This window comes from Drosophila kikkawai, chromosome 2L (assembly GCF_030179895.1).
Source record: "Drosophila kikkawai strain 14028-0561.14 chromosome 2L, DkikHiC1v2, whole genome shotgun sequence".
Classification (NCBI taxonomy): Eukaryota; Metazoa; Arthropoda; class Insecta; order Diptera; family Drosophilidae; genus Drosophila; species Drosophila kikkawai.
The window spans coordinates 21910314-21934673 of NC_091728.1; the positions used below are offsets into that span (position 1 = coordinate 21910314).

The following is a 24360-nucleotide window of genomic DNA, read 5'->3' on the forward strand; positions in this document are numbered from 1 at the left end:
GTTCTGTCATGACTGAGCTGACTTCGAGATGCAAGTTCGAGGGACAATATCATGCAAGATGGCAATGCATATATCTTTTATCTTTAGCAAATATTTACATTCCAGGGCCGTGTCGTAGAACCTGTGGTACTCGTCCTCCGTGAAGGATGGCTCTTCCGGAGGCGCCTGCCTCGCTGGCTCCACTGGTTATCGGCAGCATTTGAATTTTGTTCGTTTTTTTTTGGTTCATATTTAATTTAATTTAATTTTTTTTAAGCGTAATTTGTTGGCATTTTGAAGTCAAAAGTTGGAAATATGTTATTACGTTCTTGGCAAAACGAAAATTAAGAGAAAGCTACTCGGGGTGCGTAATATAAAAATAATACTAAGACTTTGTTTAGGTTTTCGTTTATTTTTTACAAAATATATTTCGAGATTATTTGTTGTATATTTGTGTGTGTGTGTGTGTGTGTGCGTGAGTGGCTCCTTAACCAAACGCCAATTTGTTGTTAATTGTTTAACTTTTCTGCCCACACCAAACTTTGCATTTTTGTTACTGGTGTTTTTTTGTTCTTAGTGCTATTTTTTCTTGTTTTTTTTTTGGAAACTAAGTATAATACACTCGATTTTGCAGGGGCTTCGCTTGCTTCTTACAAAATCATAAAAGTTAATTAATCGATATACATAAGTTAGCATTTTGTGTTCACAGAGAAATACAATCAAATACCTTTTTTTGCGAAATTAAGTTTGTGTTTTTGGTTTGTTTTGGTTTTTTGTTGTTGTTGTGGAAGGGAAAGGAAAAGTAAGAAATAAATATAAAATAAATTAAAATCATAAAAACTTAAACCATATCGCAGACAGTCAGTTGTAATCACCTTAAGACAGTTTTTAAAATTTAGTTTTATAATATTTATAAAGCTAAACTTTGGCTGTCTTAGGGCTTTTTTCAACTTTCTGTCTGCAATTAAAACCCATAAAAATATATATATTAGTGCAATGTCCATTTGCCATTTAAACTAAAGCACAAAGTAAACTGGCTTTCGGTTTTAAAAGCGACCAAAAAATATATATGTTATGACAGCAAAGCAACTCGTAAAAGTGCTTAATTAATTAGTGAACAGCTAGTTAATTTTTTTTGCGTTAGAGAAAGCTTTTGAAAAGATAAGTTTTATTTAAAATAATAATATTAAAAATTTGGGAGATTTTTTAAGGCAACTTTTGAATATTTTTATGATATTTTTGTAATTAAAAAAATTACATCTTAAGCTTTATAATTCTTTTCAATATGTAAAAATAAATTAAAGAAGAAAGAAATTAAGAAAAGAAAGTAATCTTTAACTTATGCCTTTCTTTCTTAGGCTTTTTATAATTTCTAATCATTTTTTAAATATTATTTTATTTAATTTTTTACAAGATTTCCCTAATTTAGTCTTGTAATATTTCCTTTTTTTAAATAAATAAAATATCATTGAAGAAACTCAACCGAAACTGAAAGCCTACTTTAAGCCAAAGTTATTAACTAAAATATGTGCATATTTCTCAATCGAATCATTCTCGAATTACAATCGATTCGACACCGACACCGCCTTTGTACTTTGTGCTTTGTTGCCTTAGCGCGTGCTCTGCCCCAGTTGTCCCAAGTGCGGGTTATAGTCAAGTCATAGAGTATAGAGGTTGCCCAATCGCCGGTTAGAATCGGATACTCACTTGTGCGTCGGGGCCGCATCAGCGACGCCGTCTCCCGAGAATCTTGTCGCGCCTGGCTGGCCACCATGTAGCCACCGATCGGATATGGCGGCATCTTGGGCTGCGAGCAGCGGTGCAGTTCGGTCAGGTGAGGATACTGATTATGGTGGTGGGTGGCCGCTGTGGAGTGGGAGCTGCTGATGCTGGACTCATCAAAGAAGAGCTCGTCGTCCTGGAAAAGCAAGCATAATTAAAACAAATTCATTGGCTGCTCTGGGATCTAGGAAACTCACCTGAAACTTGGAAAAATCCACTTTGATGAGCCGCTGTCGGGATCGCGACAGCGTGGAGTTTGCACTTGGAAGCACTGCAAGAGAGATGGATCGAGGAAGACAATAAGTAAGAGTTGTGGGAAAAATTAGATTTACAAGATTATCTAATGAATATCATTGGGTAATGGAGCAGCCATATACCATCCCATTCATCACAAAAAACCGGCTTTTCCAGCCCCTTTTCTGTGCCGTGTCATTGCGCCATTAGAGGTGACATGTCGTGGTTCTTGCTTCTCCTGAAGTTTCAAGTTATAGCCGCTTCGGTTCATTGTTTTTAGTTTTTAGTTTTCTTGTCCAGGGGCTACTCCACTCCACCAAAGACCGTTAAACCCAACGCACTTAATGGTTCTACTTATGAAACCGCGTTTGCCGCTTGTGCAATGCCGCCTGGGAAACTCGTATTTGCAGTGCCAGAGTTCGCTTCGCTTTTATGCAAGTCGAAGCTTTGCTCCATAATAACTGCTACGTGATCCGGCTGGCGGATGACCACCGGGGGCTACACAATATCTATCTAACTTTAACTACTTATAACCTTTTGCCCCGAGGCGAAACACGAGAGTTTTAATTAAATCGATTAATTACAGGAAGTCGAAAAATCTAGATGGAGAAATGTAGTTTTAAGGGTTTCAAAATAGTTTTGAAAGACTTAAAGTAGGATAGTACTGTGGCAAGATCAAAACTTAATATTATTTGTGTAATTTTAGCCAACAGATTTCATGTTGTTTTGATGTTTAGATTATTTTATAAGGAATTTGTCTTAAAATATATATAAAATATACTTCTAATAGGTAGACATGAGACGAGATATTTTTGTAAATAATCTTGCTTATATTTTTAATGCAAAATAAATGCCCAAGTTGAAGTCAGAAAAGCTTAATCTACCTTCAAGGTTTTCCCTGAAATACTTTTAAGACAACTTTAGACTTTGAAAATCATTGCCTTGTAATCTTTTGAAATTGTTTTCTGTTTGAAATCAAAATAAAATCAAAATCTTAAACAATGCAATATGGTTACCATGTATTATTGAAACACCTTGTGTCTTGTTAAAAATAATGAAAAATATTATGCTGGTAATTCTTTTAAACAAAGCCTTAAGCAACCACAAAAAAAATGTCCAAACTTTGTCAAAACATTGTTAATATTGTGCCATATGGTTAGTCGTAAGTTAGAGCAATCAATCTTCTTCACAACTTGCACACACATTTTCCTGGGCTTTGTTTCTCTTCGTGGCTCTAATGACTCCGGCTTAAAGCCAAAGTCATATCTTGACGGCAATTACCGCAGCCACTGCAGTTGCCTCACCGAGTGGCTCCTTGAGCACAAAGAGCACTGCCTTTGGGGAAGTCTGCTGCCCCCCCCCCCCCCCCCCCCCCCCCCCCCCCCCCCCCCCCCCCGAAGGCCCGAAATGGCAGGGCCTCCCACTTTTGGGAGGCGGCCTGAAATCGAAACCAGGTCAAAGCGGAGCGAGCGCGCACATTCAACAATGGGGAAAAGCGATATATTGTTTTTCCCTTTTACGGAGTTTTGGGAGGCTTTTTGGGTTGACTACCTTTTGATGACTTGATGGCCTGACGCGGCTTGGGAGTTGGCGGATTATTGGCTGTTGCTCTGGGCGCCGCCCGAGGCGTTGGCTGTGGCTGAGGCTCCTCCGCATCCGCATTCTGGCAGGGATTGCTTTTTGGATTGTTACTAAGCCCGGATATGGTGCTGGCGTTGATTGTTGCTGGTGCCGCCGACTCGCCATCGGAGCCGCAGTAGAGAGAGGCGTCGCTGCCAATGTCCACCAGGTCGGCTTCCCGGAGGACATGATGCGACCGGAAGACAGCGGCCGCTGTGGAGCGCTTTGCTGGCCGGGCATCCATTTCCACACACACACACACACTTTTAGCTCACAGCAGTTGCATTTGGGCCTATCGATCCGGTGACTGAAGTCCGGAGAAAGGAAAACGGAAGGCAGCGGAAAAAAGGGAAGCCACCCTCGTCTCTCTTAATTCACAGAGGGTTGATGATAACGGTGGCCCGACTGGCCGACTTTGTCATAGTTTTAACAGTGTTTCTCGCTTGATTTTAACTTGATTTCAACTCGACTTCAACTTGGTTTTTTCTTTGTTTATTCTATTTATTTAACGCCTGCCCGCTTTCGTTTTTAATTTCACTTGGCCAAGAATGGTAATGGCTAAGAAAAGCGAGGCGTCTCGAGTGAAGCTCAGTTCGGAACTGAGAGCCAAGAAATGTGGCAGCTGTCAACTCAACCTCGTTTCGCGCCTGCGCTTCAAGTCGCTCTTACCTGCTCAGGGAGAGGCAGAGAGAGAGCTTGAATGTTTTGTTTTGACATTTAACTCTATAAAAAATTGTTGTTTTCAGTTGTTGCTGTTGTTGCGTGGGTGATTTATACGTCACTCTTGAGGTGATGACGTCGTCGGCACAGTGACAAGGACGTACCAATAACCACACATAAGGATGACTAAGCGCATGAAGTTTCCCCGCGAGGATATTGCAATTAAAGTTTCATGAGAGAAAGGAAAATTGAATAAAGTCGAGGTCACTTTGGGGGTCAAGTTACAGGATAATTTTATATATATTCCTATTTAAAAACGTTTTTAGCATTATTTCTTATCATGCCTGGCCTATAAGTATGCTTTGTTTTTCTTTTACTTTTCTGCAAAAGCTTAAGTCTTCGCCTGTGGGTTAGGCTACACAATTTCTTGTTTAAGTTAATTGTGTTAAGTAAATGTAAAAAGGAAAGTAAAAATATTATTAAGTTAACAACAATGAAGGCTTTAAAGAAAAAGGTAAAAAAAATAAAAGTGTCTAGCAATAAAGTTAAAATAAAGAAAATAAGCTATTTGATATTAATACATTTTTGATTTTTTTCTTTTTAACATAGATCTAATACAAAATATATTTAAGAAAATATATTGATTATAAACCTAAAGAAAGGTTTCTTCCTCTAATTAAAAACATTATTTTAATAATATTTGAGGATCTACTCAAGATCTTTTTGAGAATTTAAAACCTTAAAGATTTTTTAAACCCTCAAAAATTGTGCCTTTCTCAATTTAAAGTACTTAATTGTTTTTATTTATTTTTTTAATATTTTAAAATCCTTTTTTTAAACAACAATCGTGCTTTGTAAGACTCTTTAACTTTTAGAAATAATTTTAATATTTTTAGTTTTTCTTTTTAAAATAAACTGATTGGTTGTTGATTTACTTCAAAAATGGAATAATTATTTTACTTTAATTTCACATGAATAGCCTCTAAAATAAGTATAAAAAAGAATACAAAATTAAAATAAAACCTTATTTTGGGTTCGTGGTTTTAATGTTGAAAATAATGCCAAAGTCTGAGGAAAACCAGATTCCCAGCCGGAGATGGAGATGGAGGCCCCAAAAAGACAAAAAAAAAAACATTCAACATCCAACAATAGCAAACATAGTCTGAGGTGAGGTTGTCGTGCCTTGGCTTTTCTTGGCTTAAATTGTTGTTGCTATCATGGACGTGTTTTTGTTGTTGTTGTCGTCGCGTTGTCGCTATCTTTGTGTGTCACAATTTTGCACGCTTCCTCCGGCAGAGTATGAGGAGGAGATGCGAGGGGATATGGCGGGATTGCGATTGAGGATTGGCGATTCGGGATGGTGAATTTTTTTTTAAAACATACTTTCTCATTATTTTCAGTATCTACTTTATTTTGGATTTTATTTTAAAAATTTGGAGTTTGAAAATTATTTAAACTGAGGTACCAGATTTACTCGGATTTCTGAAAAGCAGAAGTCTAATATCACTCTTGATAAACAAAAATGCTTGGGGATTAGTGTCTAACTCTATGATTTTTTAAAAATATTTTATTTATTATTATTTTTTTAAATTTTTATTCAAAGAAATTCCAGTAAAAATAAACATATTTTCAAGGCCGGATTTCCTATGTATTTTTTTTCTGTGTATGGATTGGAAAATGTTTTGCCGTTTTTGATCTATGTTGGCATGCGCGCTGCTGCACCCGGCAAACACACACAAGCATGCCATCAAAGAAAGAAAAAGAAACAAACAAACAAACACAATGGGGCTCCCCCGGCGACAAGTGCAGTGAAAAGTCTTGAGGCGGGCAACGAGTTTTCCTCAGCATTCTCTCTTTTTTCTTCCTCTTTTCTCCTGCTTGGCGGGCAGGAGACATCGGCTGTCTATATACAACACACACACACACTCGGGTGACAACAATTTATGGTCGGTTGGCGTTTAAAATTTTGGAATCGATGACGACGACACACCGCCGAGCCCAAGCGATGGACACCCGCGAAAGATTAGAGGCGGCATCTATTTTTGGAAGTCACTGTGTCCCAAGTCCATTTAACGATTGACAAGGGGCTTGGTTTTGAGTGGTTGGAAAGGATAAAAAAAAAATATCTTTTCTACTCTTAAATAAATTTAAATTTAAATGAATCAAAAACTAAGTTTTCAAAAGCGAATTCAGTTTGATATGCCTCCCAGAAGTATGCAACGATTTATACAAACTAATGACCGTATGTTTAATGGTCTGTATTCTTTTACAGTTTTAGTTTTAGCTTCAAATATTCTAAGAAATTTTTAATATTCTTCAACTTACATCTCTGTCTCAGTGTAGGCGCTTCTGGGGGTGTGATCTGCTTGAGTTCCTTGCCCTTCCGGATGGACTCCATCAGCTGTTCGCGGGGCGAGGGTGTGCACATGCGCGGCGGTCCTAATTGCCGTTCCGAGGCCTGTCAAAATTTAAATACAAATTCGAAAAACAAAACACTCAAGGTTAGACAGTGTTCTATTAAAAACTAACAATTTTTATTTGAAAGCAAGAAGGCAAGTCAAGGGAAATTAAATCAACGTTTAAAATTTCACACACTGCAAGCGCCAAGTGGGGATTTTGATATTGAATTGGACTTCAAATTGAGATTCATATTGAGAATATACTTTGACTTGGAATTTGTTGTTGGTTTAGCAGGGGGTTTGGGAGCTTTACACACCTTCTTGAGCGGCGGTCGTGACCTAATGAACTCCAAGATCATGGCATGGGCATCCTTTTTGACGCGCGGCGGAATATCCCCATTCACCATCACTTTGCGCAGCTGATATTTTCTGTGGATAGAGATAATAAATTAGAAATTATAAACTAAAAAGGGTAATCTTCTCATTAACCATAGTTTCCTGAAGACTATTTTATAGGAATAACATAATTAACTACGGATATTATGGTAATAAAAAAGTTACTTTAATGTTTATTAAAAATGTATTATATAAATAGCTTATAAATCTGTCTAGAGCCCTGCTTTTAATTTAATTAAAGCATATAACCACCGACCCCATACTCACTTGGCTCTTATGTCCCCCATGAGGATCTCGTAGGGCGTCAGCTCGAACTCGATGGGTGTGCGTTCATAGTTGCTCTTCTTCAGGCGAACGCCTCGCCGCAGTTCGTCGATCACCTGGACCCAGAAGCGCGCCTGTCGGGGGAGAGAGGATTGGTTAGTCAATGGTTTATAGGTAGAGACAAGGAGAGATCTGTGAGTGGAAGAACATGCAGCATGCTGAACCTACTTGCAATGCCCTCCACAGCTGCAGCTCGTGCTTGAAGCAGGAAGAGACACAAAGATATAAAAAACGACAAACGGGCCGATGATAAGTCAAGTGAGAGGCGCATTTCACTTTGGCAATTATTTTCATTTAATTAGCAAATAATTTAGACTCCCGCTGCGGCGGGCCAGGCCATCGCCATCGTCTGATAAATGCGAGACATGCCACTTGCCACATGACAAGTTAACTGTGCGTATGAGTAATGTGTGTTGAATGCTGCGCCGCTGTGGCAGCAGGAAGACTATTTAGCACACAATGGAGCACACATTATACATTATATCCATCATATATGCCATATGTAACAGTGATCCGCAATTTCAATTTCACTTTCACTCTTTCCTGTTCCTGTTCGAACCCCAATTCGGTGGCCATGCATTTTGAGACACCTCATTAAACATGCAAAACGGCAAAGGGAGTATAGGGAGTCCGATTACAGCCTCAAGTTGAAGGCATCATCGATGGCAGCACACATGTGTTTTGACACAATCGTTTCATCGCCAACAAGCCGCAAAAGTTGCATAGACAAGCAAAAGCGCTGAAGATGCCGCGCCACGCTTCAATTACCTCAGCAACATCGACACACCTTTGTTGTGTGGCAGCAGCAGCAGCAGCAGCAGCAGCTTCCGGAAGAGTTTTTAGATGTTGTGCTACCTTAAACATATGCGTATCGTCTGGATTGGAAAATTAGCATACGAAAGCATTATCATTTTGGCAGGCAGCTAAGCGAAACACATAGACTGCATGTCTGCGGATGCGATTGCCTAACGAAAAAACTAAGAAATATCTATAAGAAACTTCAGCTGATTTTCCAGAGAACACCTTTTTCCACAGCAACACGTTCAAACAACGCAAAAAGTACACAAGAAATACAAGAAAAACATAGCGAACCAGCAGAATTTCCGCCATTCCAGCATAATAACCTCTTTGAAGTCTCGAAGTCTGTAATGTTTTACTCACAACAACCAGTTTGCTGTGTGACATTCTGAAGGCTGTTGGCTTCCAAGAAGACACGATAAAACGCTGACTAAAGACACACTTCTTGCTTGGCAGTAGCCGAAAATAAAATAAAGAAAAGCGTCATAAGAAAACTGAAAAACCCCTCTCCAAGCCAAAACAATAGACAAAAGAGAAGGAAGAGAGAATGCTTATCGAAGAACTAGAAAATGATAAGACCATTTAATCAAGGCCCAACACAATTGCCTGAAATTACGTTTTGCAATACCTAAAACACACACACAAAATAAACACACTTTATAAGATATACTACTGCATATATGTCTATATTGTTCAGTCACCTGTCTGGCCAATTAATTGGCCCATTCGCGAGGGCTGCGCCTTCTTTAATCCCCTGGCTTTCAGCACATGCAAATTTATGGCCACAAAAAAAAAAAAAAAAAATAAAAGGGGGTGTGCAAAAAATGTAAAACAAAAAATATTTATGGTCTATTTCATGGCTTGAAGAGCACAGGTCTCAGTCCCGTATGAGCAAATATTATGGCATATGATGTGTCGTCTATTCCACACGCAAAGGTCTCTTATTTGTCTTTGTTGCGGTTGTTTTTTTCACTATCGGACATGCAAACACTGCCAGGGAAAAGCCAAGCCCAGCTAAAGAAAAATTGAATTCAGTTACGATACAAAGATTACTTATTTCAATATATATTTGTTTAAAAATTAAGCTTCTTTATGAATTAAATTTAATTGTATCAAAAAGAATGAATAATAATACTGTTATAACAGCAGTAAAGTTTATTTAACAAAGCTGCTGGAACAAAGAAAGAGTTGATTGAATTTAAACAATTAGCAGTTCATATAAATAAAGATATACCTGGAATTAATAACCACTTATAAATAATTTAAGCAAACAAAATACCTGCTGAAATAATAAAAAGCGTATGCATTTCAATTAGGAATTCAATTGTGTTTTACAGGGATTAAATTGCAGAATTCTTAGTTGCAGTTAGAAGGTGTTTTTGTATCAACTATTTTTCCCGAATTAAAACCTCTTAAATTTCCAACAATTGTAAAAATTTCTAAACTTACAGCATGACTCAATATTAATATACTTTATTCCCAAGGTAAGGCAAAAACCAATTATGCAAATAAATGGCAAAAAACGTCAAGAGTTTGAGGAACCCAACGCCTTATCAACTATTTCTGAAACCAAATTGGCAAACTGTTCTTTGACAGTTCTGGGTTTCGATCTGATTAAAGCACACACCTAAACACACCTCGAACGGTAAAAGCAAGTCTCTCTAGTATACGTTTTCACGCGAATAGTAAATATTGAAAAGCAGAAACAAAAACAAGAGCAAATTTTGGCTTGCGTGTCTGGCCAATTTGCGTGTGTGTCTCAATGAGTTTCGGAGGTTGGATGACGACCGACGTGGGGCTGATGTGCTGATGGCAAGCTCTCCTGCCTGCGAATGGCCTCGACATATACGCCAAAGGTCAGAGCGAAAACCCACAAATATATTGATGATATATGTGCGCCCATTAAAATAGCGTTGAACTCATTAGGATGATGGCCGAAATGGAGGCGACCACCGCGGGCCAATTATTGAAATTAAAAGTGAATTTCATTTGGCAATGCATGAAATAGTTCACTTTTTTATACTATATACACCAACTCAAACTCAAACAACTACCCAGGAAAAGCCCACCAGAAATGCTCGTGATCTGTCTGCGATAATGATTATGATGATGATGATGGCTTTTGGCCAAAAAGCGCCGCTCCAAGAGGTGCGCCAAGCAAATCGTGAGTCGCCTTAGCCACTGTTTTGGCCACTTCATAGGCCATTAATGGAGCACACACCACACACTCACACACAAAACACACGAGATGCTCCATTACATAACCACCTATCTCGGAGGAATAGATGGGAGGTTCCCGCAGAATCTTACCCAGTCGTTGAAGCCCAGCTTCGCCAGTTCTTGTTGCGTGGTGGCCGACGATTCCGAGGCCTTGATCAGCTTCTCGGCACCTGCTAAACGTTAATGTTTGTTAATTAATTAAGCAACATTTTCTCTCATCGTCCATCGATCACTTACCGTTGTTCAGGACCTGCTGCAGAAACACACGAAGCTCTATGGTCTCCGTCACGAGGGCTCTGCAGACGGCTTTATAGTGATTCTCTGGCAGGGTGGCTTTGATGTGATTTCTGCAGGTCTACAAAGGGAAAAGAGATAAGGGATTAAGTAAATTTTTTTGACATAAATAATATGTTAATAAATTTGTTAAATTATATTTCATCAAACCAAACAAATGCAAAGTTCTTCTAAGTTATTTAACAACTTAATTATATAAATAAAAACTTGAATAGCTATCACTTTGACCACAGCTACTTGTTTATTCTAAAAAAATACACTCGTATCTATTACATTTTTCATGCGAAAAAACCTCAAACAAATGTTTTCGTACCTTTTTTTTTGCGGTCTCAACTTTATTTTTTGTATGTACATTTTGCCTTGAGAAATTCTAGGAATACCCGCATAAAATACAAAAAAATTCTTCGTACCAAAAGAGCTAATTACGTTTCTGTCCGCTGGCAATTTCCTTTCACTTCTTATGATTATCGTAAATCATATCTCGAATATATAGACCAACTCAATTTATTCCGCCAAAACGAAATCTTATCTAACTGTGGACTGCCAGTTAGCCAGGCTAAAAGACAGAGCCAGAGGAGACGTGGGGAAAAAAATGCAAATTTATCCATATTAGCTGCAGATACTTTTCCACTTTTCGTTGGCGTGCTAGAAAAATCAGGCAAGTGGAAAATATCAGGGGCCTGTGCTCACTGTTGCCTGACAGCAATGTGTCAATTCTATAAATTGGCTCATTAGAGGCGAACCTCCCAGCCGCGGCTTCCCTTCTACTCCACCTCCTTGGAAACCAACTCAATCAGCAACGGTGTGAGGTTTATCACACGCCCCAATGCCAAATCGGGATTGGGTTTGGGATCGGGTTTGGGTTCGGGAATCCTCTCTGATCTTCAAGAGGAACATTGCTTTTGGTGGCTGCCGGGAAATGCGGAAAATTCCTAACGCGCAGTTGACTGTGAAATCAAGTGCAGCAGCGGTGAGGCGGATTCAGATTTCTGATTTACAGATCTGCTGCTGATTTCCTACGATTACGAAAGCGTTTGGTTTTATGGTTATTTCGGTTATTTAATACCATCGCGGCGGCCAGTGCAATCGAGCCCGGCATCGAATCGAAATTGTTTTCCAGTCGGTCGATCGGGCATCGCAATCTAAATACATAGAACCCGGGTACTGGAGAGCTTGTTTGCGGTTAGTTGCGCGATACAGATACATCCGAGTGCGGTGCGAGTGCGAGTATCTGCCAGATACTTTTATTTCTGCCCGCTTTGGTTAACTGTAACGTGCGCCAAACTAGTTTTTTTCCCACCAATGAATATCGAAATGTATCTACGGAGAGTCAAGTGCACAGAAAACAATGGTAAGATGGTGATTTTTCATTTTTAATTTCGCTTAAGTTGATGTTTTATCAGCGGATGGAAAAATCTCTTCCTGTAGGGGGATTTACGTGATTTTTACACATTTATGGAGAAAAATCTATATATTCAAGGGGATTTAAATATTTAAACAAATAATTTAAGTATTTCTTTTCTTTAGATTTTGATTTTTAATAGCGTTTCAGAGTGTATTTATTTATTTGTATAAGCCAGATCTGCGATCTGCTGGCAAATGGAGCGCCTTGGAGCCTGGTCAAAAGGTCAGATCTCGGCGCACCCCCCACAAGAAAAATAAATAAAAATAAATCCACGTTTCGATTCTGAGTCACTTTACCCGATCGAAGTTCGAATTTGCATTGGCTTGGTTTGGTTTCGGTGTTATTTTTTGGCACATCATGACACGACTCGATTGCAAATGTCAGATACGATCGGAGACCTACCTCGATAATGTGCTCTAGTTCTTTGGTGTCGTTGCGCTCCTCCTCGGAATCGTCGTCCCAGCGCTTGTCGCCCTCGTCGATGCCCTCGTCAATGCAATCATCGTCGGTCTCTGCAATGAATTCAAACCAAAGTTGCTTAATCGGGGTTACAAATATAAAGAGGAAAACGTGAATTTCAGTGATCCCCCGGCTTATTTTCATGGCATTTTATATATTTTTTGTTGTATTATAATTTATCAAAAGTCTACGTGAATCATGTCAGGCGCTCCAAGTGTAACCTTCATCTTGTTTTCGCTTGTGGTTGGGTGATAAAATGGGTTTTTGTTTGGGGGGAAGTCTGTACCCAAGCTAAGATTTTATAGAGGGGGAACTTATTTCAAGTCCCCTTTAAGCAGCTTAAGTGACTCAATTCGAGTTCTAAAATATGAGTCAATAATATATGAGAGAGAGCTTAGAATAATTACACAACAATTTGAAATTTTATTACTCTTTATGAGCAGGGAAAGTATTTATTTTAAGCTTGACTTCCATTATTTTAAATAATTTCCTACTCAAATCCTTATACTCACCATCTGCCGTCATAAAGTTAAATAAATTCTCCAGCTCCTGTGACATTTGGCACTCTTCGTCCTCCGGCAGATTGTAATCCAATGCGGTGTAAACGATTTCCGCCAGTTCGCTGATAATCTGCAACAATAAAAAAAGCACAAAATGCAAGATAAATATAATATTAAAGCGAAGTAAAAATAAAACTATAAAAATGCAATTGAAGGAGGGCCAAAGTTTAAGGCCGGCGCTTAAGTCATAATAAAAATTTGCAGCTTGTAATGCATTTAACCCCCCTGAAGTAATGGAGGACAACCTGGTCGACAAGCTCGGTTCGTTCAGGCAGTTCATTAAACTGACACTCTAATTGGAGTTTGAAGTTGACGGGGAGCTTCGTAGAAAAGCAGCTACAAATGCACATACAACCATCTGAGAGATCTGGGAAGTTGTAGAGTTCAGGTGCAACAACAGAAACACGAGAGACAACAGGCAGCGACAACTTCAAACACCCAAGTGCAGTGTCAGCTGCTGTTTCACTTTCACTTTCGCGTTGGCGAAAAAAAAACACTTGCCGAAAAAGCGACGACAAGGTGTTAAAACATCAAAGCCGAAGAAGCAGCAGCATCAGCAGCAGCCAACAGGTTAAATAATAATTCGCAGCCGGCTGCCATCCGTTTGGTTTATTTTTAGCTCCAGCCACTGAACCCAAACTCTCAGAGCCGCCTCTTGATCGAAATCGAAGTCCATATCCCCACGTGGGTTGATGTCGCCCCCGCAGACACACTATATAGTTTCTATATATCACAGTGCCTCCGGTTCACATGGATTTGTTTTTATGCTGGAAATTAAATGATAAAACATTGTGACAGCTGTGCAGTGGTGCTGAGTGGCATTTCCACCAGGGGCTTTTAACTGAAGACTGGAGACTGCAGACTGAAGAGGTTGACAACAAATGTCAGTTAAATGCTTCCAGCGTTTTTGCTTGGGCCCTTACATCATTTGCCGAAGAATTGCAGCTGCATTGCAGTGTTGCAGTGGCAAACTTGCAATCGCTGGTTGTCGCAGTTGCAGGCGTTGAAGGTTGAGAGACATAATTAATGGGAAAATTATGGAAGAGGTGGATGTCAAGTGGTGGCCAAGTGGGAGATGGAAATACACTATATAAGCTGGCAAATGAGAACTTAACTGGGTTCTTAAGGTTTTGTAATTTTGAGATTTAATTTAAGGGAATTTGATATTATATTATTATTAAGGTATTACATTCAATAAAAGCTATTCAAGAACCTGATTTACTACAGTTTATAGATTTAATTAACGATATATTAAACTCAGATCTATGATAGGCTTTAGGTAAGTATGTTAGGCTTTGTGGAATGTATTTAAGAATTTATTTTAGCGGCAAGTTTACTTTGACATTGGCTTATACCAGGGGATTGAGGTCATTGAGATCAAGTTATTATTATTAGAAGCTTGTGAAATAAAGATCTACTTGACAATGCCTTAAAAAGTGCTAAAAAAATACGGAGTTTTATATAAATAATAGATATATATTATAATAAATGTAAATGAAATTCTTTCAAAATAATAATAATCGTTAAATTTCAAAGCAGCTTAAATATTTTCCCTTTTTAAATGTTAATTTCAGTCGTTAAAACTTTAATGGTATAATTAAATTTAAAAGACGTATTTTTATACTTTTTTAATCCATTTCAACTTTTGTGAAATGGCATAAAATGTATTTAACTCTTCAAAATAACCTGTATAAGCTTGGCTTTTATATACTACATATAGAGTAATATTGAAACTTTTTCTTTGCAAAAATAATAAAAAATTAGCCTCATTAAGCTTTAAAGAAAATCGTCCACCTACTTATCAGGGTATCCCACACCTAGGAGCATAATTACAGAGTATATAGGTGGAAATCAGGCAACTTCTAAGCAGGAACCCTCATCATTATCCTCACATCTAGTTCCATCTTGGGAATTTTCCCATGCAATTAGCAAAGGGAACAGAACTGGGATCAAAAAGGGAGAGATACTACCTCTTTCGATTCGGAATGTGCATTGTGGACTGAGGCTGAGTGTAATATGCCAAAGGGGAACCACCATTGTAGCTATATATTTTTCTTTTTTGCCTCTACTTTGCATATCCAACAGAAGTAAATGAGACTGTATTTGTCGAGGGTGCGCCTGTTCCCAATCCGCCAATTCTCACCGAAAAGAAACTACTCCACGTGGCCTGAACTCGCTAATATCAAAGTTGAAACTACGGACATGCAATGCGGCAATTATAAGACAGTTGCCAAAGTTCCATTTTTGTTTTTGGCCAACAAAGGGTGCTACTCCGCCCCCACACCGAACTTGTCAATCTTGTCATTTTAACCTTTCGGCTGACCTGGGATTACTGGTTTGCTGGTTCTCATCGGCTACCGCCTTTGTTTTTTTTCTAACTTTTTTTTGGGGGCAATTGGGAAATTATTTTATAGCCAAGGATTGTCCACTGAGGTGTGAATATTTCAATGAACCTTGGTCGGGCTTAGGTGTGTCCATTCAAGTGCAAGGAACTCCAGCATGTTATGTATGAAAAATAATTAGAATATAAATACAATAATTTGCAGCTTAGAGGGAAATCATTATCCTATAAAATATCCTCTTAAGAATTTATCTTGGAATTCAAAATGCTAATGATATTGCCTTTGTTTCCTATTAGATTCCTGCTCAAAGCTACGAATTTTTTGGTTTTAGATATATATTTTCTAGAAGCCTCCTTTATGAGTGCCCATTGTCCCATGAGCATCTGTGGGGAATCATAAACTTCTTGTCGTCTCCATGCTGGCGATCTCTGCGATCTCCTACTGTTACTGCCCACTTGACTTGGCTGCCTTGGCTTCTTCTTTATTTTTTCTGTCGCTATCAGGATTCACATTTTATGCAATTGTTTCCATAGAAAGAATGCCGTGTATAAATACGTATAAAAGGTACAACACATATATATGGGCGAACAGCCGGCTTACAAGTAGCTCTCTCGACTTGGCCACTTCTCCTGGCTATCTGGTCAGTCGTGATCAATGTTGGCAGCAGCAGGAGCAGCAACAGCAACTGCAACATCGCGGCACAAAAAATGCGACGCCAATGTAAAGCAGCATAAAACGCTCGGAACTCTTTTTCTAGCCAAGGGGGAGACGAGGGGCTCCGAACAACGTTGACAAGGCGACGCTGGCGACAACGATTAAAATCTCTGGGGGACCAGCAAACAAAAACAAAATAAACAGAAAAGTACAAAAAATAAAAAACAAACAAAAACTAGAAGAGGCAACGAAAAAAGCACAAGACCAGATACAATGAGAACTGGAAATATTTTTGTAAATTACAATGCAATTTTATGCCACACAAAAGGTTCGGAGGTTCGGTTCGGATCGGTTTTTGCCTCTTGTTCCTATTTTTGTTTGCTCGGTTTGGTCAACCGTTGGGCCCATTAAGCACTTTACATTCAATGTGGCGAGATCAAAGTGGCTGAAATTGATGGCCGCAGATACGGAGATACTCGTACACGGGCTGTGCTGGCCTGACCAAGTCCAAAAACCTGGCCCACAGGCCAGTGGGTTGAAGGAAACCACATTTGCCGGCCGGAGAGCAGGTTATACAATTTTAGATTTTCCAGTTTCTTTTCGCCAGGTATCCATAGACCCGACGAGAGGTGGCTCAGGTGGCAGACGGGGGGGACGGGGGCCTGACGTGATAAAGGAGATGGCAGGGGACGCCAATGAGTATGCATGTTTGACCCAAATTCAAGACAAGAGTCGAACAACTGAGAGAATTATGAATATTATGAGAAGTGCACCTGGGGAAATATTTTAAAATAATTTTCTAAATAAATAATGGATATTATTCAGTAGAGATACAAAAAGTTTCAAGTTTAGGATGAGTTTTAGAGTGTTGTGTAGAACGTTTTAAATTTTGTTTAAATATATATTTAATTAAAATATTTATAATATAATTTTATAAAATATATATTATATAATCTTTGAGTAATTTGAATTATTAAGAATTATATTTGTATGGTTCTAATCTTTTATAATTTTGTCTTAAGATTTAATTTAGAATTTTAATATAAGTTTTTAAATTTATTTAAATTTAATAATAATTTTCCCATACAAAAATCTTTTAAAATCTCCAAAAGACAATTTCTTTTCTTACTGTACCTAGGTTAATTTTCCCTCAGTGTACCCCCTCTATGCCATCTAATAATTACGTTCTCAGCTTATCAGGGAAGGTGTCGTCCCACCACTTAAAAAACGCTGTGAAAGTGAATGGGAATGAGAGAATCTGAATGTGAATCTGAATGCGAATGCTTGCTTGAATATGAGCTTAGATACAAAGTGCGAACGAGTGCGAGACGGTTCAGTATTTGTGGCTGTCTTGAGATAATATTTGCACATTTTGCCAAGAGACCGCTTGCAATTAGCCCGAGACATGATTATCGGAAAGGTGGTGCTTCCACCGTCCTCTCACCTGTCACCTTTTCCCCACATTTACCTCACACCCCCGCTGGTGTACTTTTTTATGTTTTGCTGCTTTCGTCGTCGTTTTCTTGTCATTTGTTGCCTGCGCCTCGACGTTTGCCTCGGAAACTTTTGTTTGTTTCGGCACAGACGTGCGAACTGGGTTAATTTTCTATACCTATATAGATATAGATATATATATATAAAATACGGGTTTGTATGTGCCTATGTACTATCTGCCGGCGCTACAATTATTGTTTATGTTCATGTAGAAAACGGCAATTCACACGATTCGCAACGCTCTTGCCAAAGAAGCAACAAGCTCAAATTGTGAATAATAACAATTTCCCATTATTTTCTTTCTCTGTTGATACCATAAATAAATATATATATACGAATGAATGGACAAAAGAGGCCAATCTGCGATCTGTTCAGAACTGATAAGACAATTATAATGTTGGGAATGTGGAACGCAATGAGTGTTACCAGAAACCCCCCAGAGACCCATATATATATGACTCATAACAAGGATGGATAATAATCAAGCAATCAAGCATAAATAATTGGTTTTATATAGGTTTAACAACTAATATTATTAACTTCAAAATGTTTCCTATATTTTTTTATAGTGATCGTAGACTCTCCTAAGACTTAAGAGTCATTTTCTACCCCTCCTGAATGTTCTCATGAATCCATGGGAACTTATTTTGCCAATTGCCAGTTTACCCAACCCATCCATCAATATCAAATGCCTCGATCAAAACGCTTAATGCAGTTCCGGTAGGTTCTCAAGCTCCGGGATCGGACGAGGCCACCTGGAAAAGCCCCTCTCTAGCACTTAGCACACACACACACACACACGCAAACACACTAAAGACAGGCTTAGAAGGAGAGATCGAAGATTGCGATCAAAGCCCTACAGCAATCACTGAGCATCGGGCATCAATATCAAACTCAAGACTCCCAGCTCCAGCTCAAGCTCAAGATCGAGGCGTCAAAAAACACGGAGACCCACAGACGCATCGATAATAATCGATAAACGAGTTTTCAGTTACTGGAGAGTACTGACTGGTGTCCAAGCGTAATCCCTAACAGCATTATAACGGAACCCGAAACAAAACGCTAATTGTACACGCCTCTAGAACATGACTCAAATCAAAGAAATTGCCACGGGGCCACTGGCTATATATCAATATTTGGGCATCTGCAGAGGGGGTGGTGACCATGGCAAAGGGGTCCAAACTGTACCGAACATTGGCCTGATGATGATCGCGACGATGAGATAGCACAAAACGCTGGCGTTTAATTGGGTAATTGGCTCAAGTACCGTACGTATTACCACCGGCGAGACCAGCACCAGAAATTGAAATACTCGCACATGACTGCAGAAAAGAACAGAACTCAACTCAACGTAAGACAGCTGAACTGAAATGGCCCCTCGAAATCAAAAGACCGCGAAAAAGAACACATTGAGAAAAATATTAGAAATCAAATTGGGGATTTAATCTGTTAGATGTAGTATCTATAGAGCATACTTCAACCATAAAGTCTAATAAAATAATAATGTCTCATAGATAATACCAATATTAACAGTTCCTTGGGATGTTATATATATTTTTGTTATCATTTAATTATTTTTTATTTCTCTGCATGATCCTCTACAACTCTTATGCCACAAAATTGCAAGTGTGTAAGCCAACCGCTTATGAATCAAAGCTGGCCAGGAGACGAGGTGAAAGAGGAGGAGGAGAAGTCGGGACTGGCAAATAGAATAGAATGGCTGAAGAGCTGGTGGCGGGACCAACTCGTGACTGGCAACCAGTTGCCAGCGGTTTCCCATGACGGGCTCCAAACTGGACGCCAGCAGTAACTCCTTTTCTATGTGCAGGCAGGTCCCAAAAAAAAAATTAGATATACTATATATATAGAGATGCTGCAAGTATATATCCGTGTATATATGTATGTAAGTAGAAAAAGTAACTGTTACTCTCCCAAGTGAGCCAGCAACTTGTTTGGCGTCTTCTTTCCATTTTGCTCAAAATACGCTAAGCTGGAGGAGACCAGGAGTAGGAGAGCTGGCGACCTCGAGGTACTCAGTATTTCCAAAGAGAAAATATCACAAAATAGAAAATTACTATATATGATATAACACCTAAGATCTAAGAGTTTCTATTCAGAAAAATTCTACAGATATTTCTATAAAATTTTCTTAAACTTTTCTAGTGGACCCATTCTACCTCCCAAAATAGGAAAAGGGTATCAGACAAAGACTGGTTCGCCTTTGGGTTGTTGTTTGGGGGTCTTAAAGTGGCGAAGCAATTGAACAAGTAAGTGAGTGTCTTGGCCGTGTGAGACCTCGGCTGCAGCTCGTTTTTGGAGGCTGCTGGGCCAGCCCATTGAAGTGATGTTTTAATGAGTCCTTTATCACGTCCATGTGCCATGGTCTCTGGCAGGCCGGGAAATGGGCTTGAATGGGCCGGGCTCTGGGCTGGACCTGGGGGCAGAAAGAGCCACGAATTATGGCTTCATTGTGGACTAGCTAGGAGGCAAGAGATTCCCATAGACTTCAGGCCGACCAAAGTGCTAGTGCAAGTCGTTTGCATTTATTCTAATTTCGAGTGCGGTCGCACTTGAGTTCTGAGGATCTTTACATGGATTTTTCGGTTCTCGAATTTTCCATTGTTTGCCTAACGGTCATTTTTTATGGGCAAAGCGTCAAATATTGACGTGCATTCAATTCAAATATTTAATGTTTGCTTAGGCGCCCAAAAAGTTTTCCTCGAACACCACACACAGTGATTTTAAGTAAAGGAGATGCACTGAGAAATATAAATAATATTTCTTAATTTTTATAAAAAAGGAAAGATTGAAATTCCATGTTAACTAAGCTTGAAATACGATTTCAAAACCAAAAGAAATCTTAATTTAAATAATTCTTCTTGATTTCCCTGTCTATTTCCTTTCGCTCAGTGTAATTATGCTGGTGGATTGGGTAAAAGCACGGCGGTGCATGCAATTACAGAGGCTCGAACATACAATTGCTCCAGAGAATCAGCACCAAGAGCTAGCCAGCCAAGGGGCAATCCACGTAGCTCCAGCACCAGCCAGCCATGAAGTTTGCCTCTTGACTGCCTCTCAAGCCTTTCCCCATATATCCCATTTCCACTCCCTTTTCTACGATCCCCATCATCATCATCTTCCATCCATCCATCCGCAGGCCCGAGAACGTTTAGTTGATCGACACTTTTATGTTGACGTCGTGCGCGCGTTGTCATCGTCATCATCGTGGTCATCATGCCCCCCAACCCATTCTTGACAACATCGTCGTCTCCGTCTGCTCCTTGGCAGTTCTGGTGCTGTGCCTGCCATCCATTGATTGATTCCCTAGAACAATAGGCCACGGTGGAGCGTCGCTAAGACACGCGGCACACTGGTTTTTTGTTGGGATAAACTATTTAATGATATATATTTTTATTTAAAACAAGAAAGGAAGCTAACTTCGGCACGCCGAAGTTTCTATACCCTTGCAGATATTATTTCATTACATTTTACCTATACTTATTATGTTTACAGTTTGACAGTTACAGTTTTACATTCCCAGTTTTACATTTTCTCTACATCTGCCGTTCGGTTTATATGGCAGCTATATGATATAGTTGTCCGATTTTCATGAAATTTATACCAAAATTTTGAACTAATAAAATAAGCTTATATCTCAGAGAAGATAAAAATAGGTTGAAAAACAACGAAGTTATAATTATTTTCTATTAATTTCCCGATCGTTCCTATGGCAGCTATAAGATATAGTCATCCGATTTTCATGAAATTAACACCAAAAATCTGAAATAATATAAAATGACTATACCTAAAAAATTATGCAAAAATGTTTAAAAACAGCAAAGTTATAATTATTTTTCTAAAAATTTATCGAACATTTGTATGGCAGCTATATGATATAGTCGTCCGATCCGGCCCGTTCCGACATATATAGCAGTGAGAGCATATAGAAGACTATATGCAAAGTTTCATTCAGATAGCTTTAAAACTGAGGGACTAGTTTGCGTAGAAACAGACAGACGGACAGACAGACAGACAGACAGACAGACAGACAGACAGACGGACAGACGGACAGACGGACAGACGGACATGGCTAGATCGACTCGGCTGTTGATGCTGATCAAGAATATATATACTTTATAGGGTCGGAAACGTCTCCTTCACTGCGTTGCAAACTTCTGACTGAAATTATAATACCCTGCAAGGGTATAACAAGATTTATGTAGCAAAAATAGTTTTAAAATTTTTGTATATATTCAAAGTGATTTGAATATAAATGTTTGGTCTATAAAATTTAGTATACGTATTCCTACAACTCCCTGGTCCAACTGTGCCATGTTTGGCCCATTATAAATGCGTAGCCATGGCAGCGAGTCTGTTCCAGAGTCGGAGGAACCTGAGCCATAAGGCAGAGAGAACCAGGCGAAGCATAAAACAAACGGCGAGGCGAGGCACTCAACCAAGTCGCACATCCAGAGGCGACTCATTGTTTTTGGAGCTACAAAAGTTTGCAAGTGGCAGCAGCAGCAGCAGCAGCAGCAACAGTTGTTGCTGCTACTGGAGCATAAGGTATTGTACTCCGGGACGAGGTGAACCCATAAAAGTACGGGCGGGCCAGTTAAATGGAACAGGTAGGCCAGCTGTTCACGCTCTAAAAAAGCAATGACTTATTTCGCTTTTTTTTTTTAAAGAATGCAATATAATATAACAGAGTTTTTGAAGACGAAAAAAAGAAGGGAACTCGAGCTGGATTTCATGCAAAACATTTACTGTAAATAATTGGGTATCTGAGTTGATATTTGTTCGGGTAAATAATAAATAACAGCTCTTGTTTGCATTGGTTAATTGCTCATCGCAAAACTCTGACTTCACTGATGAAATATTCCATATTCCAGACGTTACTGCCTCATTTTCCGGCCAATTTACATTTATTTTCAAGTCTGCCACAATTACCTTATAGTGGCCTACAGTGTGTCACCCGATATCTAAATAAATTTAGGCCACGGCTTCTCCTCACATCGCAGTTATCTATTTTTTTTCAGATATGAAAAGTCTTTGCACGAGACCTCTCGAGACCCTGACAACTAAAAGGGTTTTATTTTGTGACGAAATTATTGTTTGTTGAGTGTAAAGAGGCCTTAGAAGAGAAGACATTTATGGAGATTAAAAAAAAGATACAGCCCAGAGATACTAATCTAAGTTGCGGCTTAAAACTGGATATTATAAAAAATTACACAACGATGCCGCAATTAAAGGGAACTTCATTATTTGATTTTTAATTGGTAACTAGGGGAGAACCTTGTGTCATATAAAAGTATTAACTATAACTAGTTTTAATTGTATGATGTTGGGGTAATACTTCTAATTACAATTACAAAAGGCATAATTAAATCAATTAAATTCCATTACAAAAATATACCTTAAGAATTAGTACGAAATTAATTGTTTAGTTTAATATACGATAGATTTTAGAAAGGAAGCTGGAATGAAAACTATGCTGAATCAGTTAGCAATGGAAATTTATAGTCAAAGTAGGTTTCCTCTTCAATTTGACATTGATTTTTACCTTCTTTGTATGGCTTTATCCCTAAACCTTCTTCAGCCATCATTAACTTCTTTCCATTTTCGCTGACAGACTCGATCCAGCTTAATTATGCCCTGCCCTATTTCGAGTATTTTGCAATTCGCCCGTATAACCCAATTAAAGGAAATTAGAGAGCCACAACAACAACAAATGGTAAATAAACGAAGCCGTCAAGAGAAGTAATCCTATTTGGCGGACCCCAGAGACATGCCTCGGCGGCTGTCAAAAAATCCAGCGATTCCGCACCCAAATATCATATCGGAAACCCATAAACCAATTACATTTTCTGCCTGCATTGTAAGTTTGGTTTTGACTCTACGAATTGCTATTTATGGCAATGCAAGCGCAACAAATGGAGCTAGGGCCAAGCCCTTATTTAAAATCGATGAGAAGGGGACTTTTGAAGGTTTTTGTATTTGGTTATTTTTTCCAGTTTTTCCACACGCAGTGGAGTGTGGCGAAGCGCATCACAAATTGACTCACTATCGGGGCATATAGATTACAAATTTCTAAGCGACCTTAGTGGGCTGACTTAAACCGCAGAAATATTCGCCACAGACTTCCTAGTCCGCATCCCCGAAAGGCAGACAGCCTGTCATCCAGTCAGTTAGTCAGTTAGTCAGTTAGTCAGTCAGTTAGTTAGTTAGTTTGAGATCACGAGCCACGAGTCCGGAAAAGCGATGAAGTCTTCTGCGGTTAGTGGGCTGCTGCCGCTGCTGCCATCTGTAATTTGTATCCATAAGCATATATATATGCATCTCTCCTCTCCAGCCATCCAGCATAAGATCATCGATTTTTGCATTTTGCATAATATACCAATGATGATGTCTGCTTTTGTCATATGATATAGGCGCCATGGGTTCCGCATCGCTCTTGGCTCCTTTGGGCAATTGCATAAGCCCAGCTACAATATGGGCTCTGGGAAAGACGACCAGACTACGGACCCAAGACGGGCCCCAAAACACAAAGGTCAAACATGTTTAAAGTGCAGTTTCGAGCGGAAAATGTCACTGCACGCGCTGTCACTCTTAACTCTCAAGTCTTTGGTCTCTCGGCAATTGTTTTTTCCACTCAATTTCAATTGTTGTCCGCGGTTCGACGGTGGAGGTGGGGCCGGTTTCGGGGGTTCCATTTTAAACAAACAAATGAACATTTTTGC

The 24360-nt window shown here is 39.1% G+C and overlaps 1 protein-coding gene across 5 annotated transcripts in view; it reads right to left on the reverse strand.

The window, feature by feature from the left end:
• spir (spire type actin nucleation factor) overlaps positions 1 to 24360 on the reverse strand; it is a 41846-nt gene that overhangs the window by 2830 nt on the left and 14656 nt on the right. Inside the window, exons 3-12 of one of the 5 annotated variants that reach the window (XM_017165353.2) lie at positions 13083 to 13200; positions 12514 to 12623; positions 10650 to 10767; positions 10503 to 10582; positions 7338 to 7468; positions 6992 to 7103; positions 6601 to 6733; positions 1959 to 2032; positions 1687 to 1897; positions 99 to 182 (exon numbers count right to left, since the gene is read on the reverse strand). In XM_017165353.2, the coding sequence (XP_017020842.1) occupies positions 99 to 182; positions 1687 to 1897; positions 1959 to 2032; positions 6601 to 6733; positions 6992 to 7103; positions 7338 to 7468; positions 10503 to 10582; positions 10650 to 10767; positions 12514 to 12623; positions 13083 to 13200 (1171 nt within the window). Of the gene's footprint in view, positions 1 to 98; positions 183 to 683; positions 707 to 1686; positions 1898 to 1958; positions 2033 to 3546; positions 4197 to 6600; positions 6734 to 6991; positions 7104 to 7337; positions 7469 to 10502; positions 10586 to 10649; positions 10768 to 12513; positions 12624 to 13082; positions 13201 to 24360 lie in introns of those variants that run through there. The other 4 variants (XM_017165352.2, XM_017165350.3, XM_017165347.2 and 1 more) reach the window with 4 other exon arrangements.